This window comes from Phaethon aethereus, assembly GCF_964289735.1.
Source record: "Phaethon aethereus genome assembly, chromosome: 14".
Lineage (NCBI taxonomy): Eukaryota > Metazoa > Chordata > Aves > Phaethontiformes > Phaethontidae > Phaethon > Phaethon aethereus.
Genome location: NC_138590.1, coordinates 10,555,201 through 10,565,870, shown reverse-complemented (window position 1 = coordinate 10,565,870; position 10,670 = coordinate 10,555,201). Strand labels below are relative to the sequence as shown.

The 10,670-nt window shown below is 45.1% G+C and overlaps 1 protein-coding gene across 1 annotated transcript in view; it reads right to left on the bottom strand.

The window, feature by feature from the left end:
• Nucleotides 1–1,229: 1,229 nt before the first annotated feature.
• Nucleotides 1,230–10,670, bottom strand: part of NSG2 (neuronal vesicle trafficking associated 2) — a gene marked incomplete at both ends in the record, with an annotated part of 36,443 nt that continues 27,002 nt past the window's right edge. Inside the window, 2 exons of the mRNA XM_082006178.1 lie at nt 1,230–1,421; nt 2,959–3,069. Coding sequence (XP_081862304.1) covers nt 1,230–1,421; nt 2,959–3,069 — 303 coding nt within the window. The remainder of the gene's footprint in view (nt 1,422–2,958; nt 3,070–10,670) is intronic.

Here is a 10,670-nt window from a genome sequence, read left to right as displayed (position 1 = left end):
GAGAATTTTTTTTTTTTTTAAAAATCCCACCAGTGTGCACTACTTGCACATGCCGTTTGTGGGGAAAGGATGTTTTACATTAGCCAGGACTGGATTAAGCTTGGGATCTGGTCTGTGTTTGCAAGCACAGATTTGATGGGACCCTTGTACTCTGAGAGCATGCTATGGCCATCCCTCTCTAATTACCAAGAATGACATTAAATACTGAAGTATTTGAAGTTGGAGGAGGGAAGCAGGAGCATCCCATTTCATGGACGAGGGAAAATTAGGGGCTGAAACGTTAGAGGTTTAATACTGTTCTCTACTATCACCACTCTTGAGAGGCTCCTCAATTTATAACGGCATTTCTTTGTCTCTTGGTGACCTTGCGGAGGGCAGTCCCAAAGGATGAAGCCTCACGTAACATGCCAAAGGTTATGCAGGAACTCTGTGAACTCTGCAGCAGAAATAAAGCCCTGATCTCCTGACTCCTAGTCCTGTGCTCAGAAGTATATTAATGCTTTCACTATAGCAGCCTCTGTCTGCTTCCATCCTGCTCCATATCCAAGCACCAACCAGGATTTCAGCCTCAGAGCCCAGCACAGCGGTGGCTCATTACGAATGCGTAGATCTTTCTGGATTTATTTAGGCCATTGCGCAGGGGGTGTGTGCATGTGTGTTTGCCCATGTGCATGTCAGAGGGAGGAGGGGATGCTTGTATTTCTCTATCAGCAAATGAACACTGATGCTAGATTCAATTTGACAGCAAAATATCCTCCCTTTGGCAAGCTAAACAACATCACAAAGTCTTTATACCAGGTTCTCTCTACCCCCTCTCTCGAAAGGATTTCAGCTGTTCCTTCACTGCATGTTAAGCCACTGTCACAGCTTTTGAGGAACACTAAAACTTTGCGGGACTCTGCTGCTTTTATCCTCTCTGGCTGTTTATCTAATTTGCTTTTTTTGTTTTTTAATTTCTTTTTCTAACAAATAGTTAAGCAATGATTTAAAAATATTTTTACATTGTAAGGTACAGTCAACATCAAACATGCCTTTGTACAAGAGCTCGACGCGGTTACAAATCAACAAGAACAATGCACAAAAAGAAATATCCATTAAGATGACTCCTGCACGCGCGTTTTATTTATTCCTGTCGTGCTGTTAGCACAGCACCCTCAGCTACAGCAATGCAGTATAGACATGGTGTTGTCCCCCCACCCTCCCACTTTGCCCATCACGACTCGTTAACTTTAATGACCTTCTGTCTTGGCAGCCTTGGCTTCGTGGTTTACCGATCCTGAAGACAGCCAGGGCGATACGGCCCGGGAGCTGGTCTGCTTGGCCATGCTGTAGTGGCTGATGACGGTATAGAACCTGCCCCGGGAGTTGGAATCCTGTGCAGAGTAGTACGCGTCCAGTGAGGCCGGGATGCACCGCTTGTGCTGGAAGCAGGGAGAAAGCAAGAGAGGTAAAGAGAGGTCCCATCCGCCTCAGGCTCTCGCTTTAAAAATCTCAGGGTTAGCTGTTGGCACTCAGACTTGCTGCAGCGGGAGCGTCTGCTGCACAGCCCCGACTGCCTTCCAGTGCCTTGGGAGCGCACGAAGATTAGAGACGGGCAGCAGCCTTCAAAACCTGTTGCTATTGGCAACCCTGATTGCAGGCTGATTTCATCCCTGGATGGCAAATGGGGACTGTAAAATGAAGGTCTGGCCGGTTTGGTACGTTCCTGGCACGCAGAGAGACCGAGGCCCCTTGCTGGAGTCCTGGCAGGGCTGGCTGAGCAGCTCTTACCACGTGCTGGACTGAAAGCTCTGTAGAGCAAAGTCCAGAATTAATCCTCAGACACGTAAAGGACAGGCAGCGGCAGAGCAAGCTGCTTACGTGCTGCTCTGTTGCGGTGTGTTATCTCTGACCTGTAGGATGACCACCTTGGTCGGGCACGGCGGGAAGTGCAGCCCAACGGGCCAGCCCTTGTCAGAGCTTCTTGTCTGTGCAGACACTGCCCGTGCGTCTCCGCTGCGCTAGCGTGGACACTTGTCCGCTAAGAACTGCACAGATAAAACCATTTGCTTTGCAACGGCTGTAAAAGAGCAATCTATTCGCTGGAGTCGAAGTAGCACCAAGGACACAAGGGGTCCCACGTGCAATTATTATTAAATTATGAGATACCTCAACTCCCAGTTCAGTGTGACTAGCTGAAATCTGAGTCCAAAACCTTTAATCCTTTCAGAAGTTCAGGTTTGGATCTGATTCTGAAATTCATGACTCTGTCCTAACTTCATTTTTATGTAAGCTAAGAGAATAATTCACAATGACCAATGCACCAACATCCTTACTCGATTTTCCAGCTCACAGACTACACCCAGTGTGGTCAAGACTCCTGTGAGTTTGTGAGTTTATTCACAGTAAGGAGTCAGTGAACTATTTTGCAAACCTTTTTTTTTTTTTCCTACATCTCAATAGACCGGGCAAATAGTTTTCTGTGAATATTCAGTATAAAACAACTGGGCAGCCGTGTTTTAGCAATTAAGTTACGTGGTTTTGTTCTTGATAGAGGCTCAAAAGCACCTAAGAATGAACTACATAGGCAAATTCAAATTTCTTTCACAAAGGACACATGTGCCAGCACTCTAGGAGTTTGCTTTGCATTAAAATGTATGCCAGTAAACCTCAGTCACTTGAACGTGTGGGAAGCAAATGTGGGATTCCAGCTGCAATAAATCTATTCACAAATATGAGGGATTGTTCCTGAACATCTGTCTGCAGTGTTCACCAAATGCTAATCCAAACAATTACAGTGTAACAGTAGCTGATGGAGGCAGATGCAAGTCCACATTTCCCATAACACTTTTCCCATTTCAACACATTCTTGCCAAATGTTCTGTTTGGCCTGGTCAAAAAAGCAGACTAGACTGTAACCATGTAGTCAATTACAGCCTATCATTATCTCAGGCAATTCATCCATCTGAAGTTTCTTACCTTATAAACAAATCCATCTGGGCAACTGTGGTCGTAAGTAAAGGCTTTGTATACCACAAGAAACACTATGCAAGCAAGGAATGCAAGAGCCAGACTTATGAGAATAGTGACCTACAAAAGAGGGATAATGTTACTCTACATATGTTAAAAAGGCATATGAGCAACCTCATAATTAAATGACTTATAGTAACAGCCACCCCAACAGACTGCAGTCTTCACTCCACTGTGCAGCACTTAACTAAGCATGGTAATTGAATGAATGTTAGACCCGATAGCCCTGAATTCCCTCATCATTCCCCCCGCCCCCAGACCTTCAGGAGTGCACGTTCCTGTGTTTAACCCCTTGCAAATGTATGGGGTTTGCTGAGGCATGTGGTGCTCTCGGTGGCTTTGTGTTCCCATGTTCTCAGCTGTTCGACCAGCAGCATCATCTGCTGGCCCAGCAGGATCCACCAGCAGCCGGAGTCCACATTCGGGATCCAATCTGCAGAGAAGCTGCCTTACAACCATGGCGAGAGCCTGCTTTTCTGACAGCGGAGGTAGGTGAGCAGGTAGAACGAAGCCTTTGTGGCACACATCCCTTTGTGCCTTCTGGGCCATGCAACAAGGGTAAGTTGTGCCTTGAGTACCTTGCAGAAGGGAGGGCAGGAGAAAGAGGATCCTTCTCCATTTATCAAAGCTGTAAAAGGAGACTACCCCACCATCGACAAAGCCCAGCATCTAAATCCCACAGCACGTCCAAGAGCAGATGCCGGTGTTGGAGGCACCAGACACAATACCCTCTCTGGGGCTCAAATATTCCCCCTCTCCTCATTCCCAAGCAGGTTACTTTGCTGCACCATTCCCTTTCTTTGCTGTGGCTCCCTTCTCTCCAGCCCTTCCAGGTCCTTCTTAAATAGTTCATTCAGCAGCAAGTTTCCTGGCCCCATTCAGATGTCTGGACTGGATCCCTGATTTCAGCTGAGCTGTGTCCTCCCCTAAGGACTGAGCAAGGGTCCCAAATGCACTCTCACTCTCCCCTTCCCTAAAGCTTTCTTGGTCCCAGCTGGCAATTCCACAAATGCGGCATAAACGACTCTGGACTTCTACTGCCTAAATTACAGCAACCCATCCTGTCGAGGCTGCTGTCTCACACTGATCTGGATTGACATGAAAAAATATCATAATCCTTGGGGCTCCAGTGTTACCATGCAAACTAGAGTTCCTAGTCGAATGAACTCACTTACAGAGATGATGAGGGTGGGAACAGCAGTAGGGGAAACATTTAAAGCTGTTGCACGGCCAGCAACATGGGGAGGGAGCTTGGGAGCTCCCCAGTTTGCTCCGGGTTGCTGGGACTGAGCACCAGCAGCACGCGTTTTGTTTGCCTGCATGGGGAAGGGGCTGCAATGTTCCTGTGCTGGGTCAGTCTGTGAGAGCTCACCCTGAGGAGGTTCCTACAGCAAAAGTTTGAGGCAGGCACAGGTTTACAGGAGGGATAGAAATCAGTGAGGCTCTTTTCTACACACAATCTCACTCTATTGGCTTCAGAATCCCACTTTGCCATTATGGCACCAGAAGTCAAGACCAGGGCTGCAAATTTTCCCTGGTCACATCGAAACCCATCCACTGAGAGAACTGCAATGGCAGGAGGTGGCAGGGACTGTGTGCCTGCCCGCGGCTAATGCCCCTGCCTGCAGGCATGCTACCATCGTACCATGCATGTGCTCATCCTCAAAAACATGCCCTGCCCCAATGTCAGGGCTGTGCATACCAAGTTCTAAAGGCAATCACTATCATTTACTGCTCTAGCAAGGAAAAGCCACAAATTTTTCAGCTCTATCTAGTAATTCAGGGTTCATCCACCCTTTGGTTGTTACAGTTATGTCACAACCCTCTTTATTCTTACATGGGTGTTCAAGGAAATCGAATAGTAGGTATAGGCAGAAGTTGTTCCTTAACTAATGTATAGGAGACTGGTGATGGTAGAAAGTGGTGAAATACAGAGATCATTCCTACAGTACAGAGGACAGGCTTGTCAGGAACAGTAGCCAATAAAGAGCAAGCTAGCCACATCTCACAATTCATCAATATATTATTTATATAACAATAATGTTATGTAATATTAGTAATATTATATCAATAAAGATACACAAATTGCTTAATATTGGTTCACACTGAATTTTGCTCTAGTTCTTGCCTTTGGTCATTATAGCAGCTGTAACTCTGAGAACCTGTATGACAAGCAATCCCTGCACAGACTCAAAGGGGCCACTGCAATTGCTTGCAGCGCAGGAAAAGACTTCTCACCCTCATCAATCCTGCAGAAAGATGCACTGCCTGGTGAGATTATTCCTACATCTCACACAACACATTGGGACTATTACTCAGAGAAGCTAAAGCAGCCCTGGCAATGCCACCTGCAAGGCTGGAAGGTCAAAAGCTACAATTCTGGCGGCTGTTTTAAGACAAAAAGACTGAAGGTAAACCTGCATGTATGGTGGTAAATCTAACTCAACACATCCAGTTCAAAAGTCAGGAAAGACAGAGGTATGGAGACTATATGAAGCGATGAACAGTTCACAGAAGCCCCAACCCGCCTTTCAGAATAACTACTCATATTAGTTTACTCCTTGGGGCCTAATTTGCTGCAAAATGGGTCAATTAAGCAAAAAGTAGCTGCAGAGGGAGTAGCACTTGCTGCTGGCTCTCATCAGAGAACATGTGTAAGAGTCCTGGAGTGCTGAAAAGATAGCTGGTAGAAAAGGAGTACAGTCGTATGAATTGCACTTGTCTGACCAAGCAAATATGGGCTCCACCTCCTCTCCATCTAAGCAAACTTGACTGCAAGTTTGCATGGATATATTTCAGACCAGCTTTATGGTAGCCCATGGATTCTCAATCTGGGGAAGCCATGTCCCTTTTCATAGTGCTGAAGAGGAAGAAGTCTCAGTTAGATTTAAGGGAGATGGAATGGAATTTGCCATGATTTCTGCCTCAAAGAAAAGTCATATTACACCTGAAAAAAATGTTAAAATGTCACTTTGAAAAAGTATAGTCAAAAGCAGAGACTTCCTGGATTAAGTATGCCAACACTATCTACTGTTTCCAATAGGAGACCTAGGAAAAAGAACCCTCTCCAAGAAGACCCATCACAACCTTGCTTTGGCAGGCCAATGTGGAAGAGTATTTCCTCCTGTAGAATAAATGTCCATCAACTTTTCATCATTTAAAAGAGGAGCATATTAGGCCTGTTACTTCCTCTGATGGCAATTTACGTAGTAACACAAAGACGACAAAGACACACGTCCTCTTCGAGGTTAGTTTGAAGGCACTAAAGCAAGACCTACATCTTGCTCTACCAAAGCCAATGCTTAAAAAGCAACCCTGGCTAGAAATTCAGAAAATAAACTCGACTCTCCAGTTTTGTTGCTCTGTCCTAAATACAATGTACAGTGTACATTGTAAAAAAAGAAGTCTTGCTTAGGTTAACCTGAAGGAACAAACTTGTGGTCAGGGCAAAGAGAGAGACAAAGAACAATGAAATTACACTAAATGCCACCTGGGAATGCATACAGCATAACTTCGTGAAAAAGTACCTCTTGTTCCTGAGCAATAAGAAGCTGCTCATCCTCTATCTTTCTTTCGTAAATACAGTCTTCATCATCAGGGCTAGCAAGAGCTGCACCCCAGCAGGATGTACACACCCTGCACACACGATTCCTCCTGCCCTAATGCCTACCCGGTTCCTGTCTCCCCTTCTGCATCACAGTTCCCCCATCCCAGAGGGATCCCTCAGGGCACCCAGAGAAGAGACTGTGAAAGGGGAATATCCCTGAGCAATGGGATGTCTCTCTCCCCTAGAATGACTCTGTGTCTGCCTTCCCCAAGAGTTGCCACCAAAGTTGCTTTGAAGACTTGTTATTCAGAGACAGTTACAATAGCCAGGTTCTTCCTTTAGCTTTCAGAAAAAGAAAGAATGGAGCCGTTTGGAGCGAGAATGAATGTCCCTTCTTTTGTTAAGTCCCACATACATACACAGCCTATGGAAATGAACATTAGTAATGTGATTTGACTGGTGCCTTTCCTCTTCTCTGCCCACTGAGCCCCTAAAAAGAATAAACTTCCCCCTGCTCTGTCGTGCTGCTCTGGCAAAGTGCTGACACCCAATTCATTACCTCCCAGGAGCAGGTCCCTCCGCTGCGCTCTCCCCTCCCTCCTGGGTGTAATTGAGCCCATTCTCACCTCCCTCCTGCTGTTTCATGCACTTGCAAAATTACAGCGTGACACAATATTACACATGATGATATACAGTGTAAAATTGCTCTGGGATGAAATGTCATGTAAGATGTTAAAACCCAGAGGAAAGGGGAGAAAAATCCACTCCCTGGATATTTTGCCACGCCAGAGCTAAGATCCACCTCTCTAGCTATTCCAGAGCATACAAAGCTGCATTAACATTCAAACACCAAAGAATCACAGAGCTTCAATACCTAATAAACCTCCACTTTTTTTTATGATTAACATGAACCTTGGCAGTCTCTAAGCAATATAAACACTCACAGAGGGAAAATAAAATTTAGTGAGCAGATAAAACCTAGAAGTGCCGCAGGCATGAATCTGTCACGTGTGACTTGCTTGAGTGGGTAATAGCAGGGGGGGATTTGCCCGTACCCTCCCAAAGTCTTATATGATTCCCAAAGGTTCCCTTACGAGGGGAGTGTCTGCTGGAATGGAGAAGAGAGAACATCATTACCACACAAAAAAACTCCTCAGCCTCCACAAAACATGGAAAGAAGCCCTTAAAAGCCGTGAAAGATGATGTCAACGTCCCATCAGCAACAGCGCACATGGCTTGGCTCCTCCCGACCTTTCCCATAGATGAAGTACATGTTGCATTTTCACGAGAGCAAGGATAAAAAAAAGATATATCCTCATCGGGCAACAGGACATAAGTTGCCACTAGGTTTTGCTCCAGTGAGACGGTATCTAATTGCAATGGTGTTCCAGCTAACCTGGCTTTCATGCTGTCCATCGAAGTATCCTTTCTACGGTCTTTGATTTCAATAGTTGCCCATGTTGGGTTCTTTTTTCATCAAAAATTCCCTTTTTCCCTCTCTAGCTACAATGAAAAGCCTTATTTAAAAGCAAACCAGAGAACAATGCCACATCCAAACAGCAGGGCATTCTTTTAATAGCCACTTCCATTGCAAAGTTTCTACATTTTTATTCCTTATTGCAAAGATTTTCCAGTTTATGGCCTTATTTTTCAGAAAGGATATGCACCCTTCACTCCTTGTGGAAGTCAACAAGAGCTGGGAGCTGCTGGTCCCTCCAAAAATCAAGCCTTAGGGGCTTTGACAGCAATACTGATAAATTGCTGAGCTACAGAGCCTGCAGGTAGCTGCACACCAGTGTTGGGCTGGTGCTGACTGTCACACAAACCAGTGAGGTATTTCAGTGCCTCAGAGTCCTGGGAAACCTGAACTCTCTGGAAATAAATACCTGGGGGGGAAAAAGGAAGTGGAGAAAGGCGGATCCTGAACAGGGGTTGATGGGAATGCTACTGCACAGAGCAGATATTTGTGCCAGGGGAGGTTTAGATTGGATATTAGGAAAAAATTCTTTATGGAGGGAGTGGCCAAGCATTGAAACAGGCTGCCCAGGGAGGTGGGCAGACACTCCCATCACTGGAAGTGTTCAAAAAACAAGTGGACGTGGCACTTCGGGACATGGTTTAGTGGGCATGGTGGCATTGGGTTGATGGTTGGCCTTGATGATCTTAAAGGTCTTTTCCAACCTTAATGATTCTGTGTGTGATTCTGTGTGCGATATTCATAAGGAAGGATTTTCAGGCAGTGTAGGTGGTGGAAAGGTCTGTCAGCAGTTGGCAGTTCCCTCAAATTTATGCACTGTTTGAACTGAGTTGACAAATACTTTTTTTCCCAGTGGGGACTGGATGCAGACAGCTCACTATTAGTATTCAGCATCCAACCTGTGCTGGTGAGTTGGGGGGGGGGTGGTTTTGTTTCCACTTAAGCCACATATTACTTGCATTTAGCAGCTGCAGGAATATAACTTATGATCATGGCCCTGGTGTCAGGGCTTGTCATTCCACCTTTATGTTTTGTTCACAGGCTCCACTGATGGTGTCACACACTGCGCAGACTCGGTATAAAAAAATTGGATAGGGAGAGAAAATAACATGGGCATTCAGATGCAAGCCACCCCACAGTGAAACACAGAAGACGATGTCGAAGTTTTGTAAAACTGTGAAGCAACACCTTCTGAAGAAGTAAAGGGTTATTTTTTTCTAACCCAAACCACAATTATTCTGTGAAATTAATCACAATTAATCTAACAAAATTACTCTGTACAATATGGTTGGCAGAAGGAGCTCAGTAAGATTCAAAAAAAATTAGACATTCATATGGAGAGCCTCCACATGGCTTGAAGTAGGGCTTAATAAAACAGAAGACACCTCTTCCCCCACTGAGTTTTCGTATTTGATGGCATGAACCACTCAGTCAGACCTAGATCCACAAAGGCAGTCAGGTGTATAAATCTCCTTTAGTTTCCTACAGGATGCTAAAATCAGTAGGCACCTTTTGTAGGCTCAGATGTCTTCAGAGGGGTAAGAAATTGTCCATTTTGGGTTTTCACATATCGCTCTGATACATCTGCCTCTGGTCACTAAAATGGGTTTCCAAATGAGATGGTCAGCTAGTCTGGTACAGCACTGCAGTCGTACTCCACTACTAAAGCTCAAACCCATCATTGCTCATACTCAAGCAGCAAACTTATCATCTGCTGTCTAAAATTCACTTGGAAAATCACCGTGCTGCCTGCCCTTTGAGGGGAAAAAACCTGCATTCAGTCCAGCTTTGGAGGAACTCAGCAGGAACCGCCTGCTGTTTGTGAATGAGGCACAAGCCCCAGGTGCCCAGGCATTTGAAACCACCCTCCATTTCCCACCTAAGTGGAGCAATTCTCAGGATGCAAACAGATGATGTGATCTCCATCAATCTGTCTGTAGAAAACAGTGTAGAATCTCTCTTCCGTGCTCATGCAACTCTTATGAGAGGCTAGCGAGCAGGGATTTTCATCAGCGTGGGTGGCACTTCTTAGATATCAAGCATGATTGTTTTTTTTCTAAACCTGGCAAATAAATGTTTGTCTCTGGACAGCTTTCCCACTGCTCAGAGCACACAATATATGTGGTTACATATACACTCAAAGTAGGAGTACAGCCAATAAGATGCCACAACCAGCAAAAGCATTGCTGGCTATAGAAAAAACAGCCAGACAAGCAACACCCAGAGAAGAGTTAATGCTCTCAGAGTGTAGAGTTTTGTGTTACTGTGAAGGAGATCAGTTTAATTCCCAGGTAAAGATCATTTACCGTGGAAAAATCCCTACAAAATTATGCGCAGTTTTCCTAGTCTTAGCAGCTGTAATGGGAATAAGGGACCTCAGAAGCCAGATGTCTCTGCGCCTTCCTGCACTGCAGTCTCACCCTCTTCACATTCAGGTTTGTCAGGAAAGGATGCCACCACCAATGCCATGTCTGGTTTTCCAAGATGCCTTCAATGTTACTGGGTATTGTGAAATTTTGTGACTTTTAATAGGCAATTCCATTGAAGAAATTATCTTGTTTTTAATTTTTCTCTTTGTAGAAGAAGAAAGACTCTGAATGACGCAAAATTTGTTATAAACAAAGTTTATAACCTTGA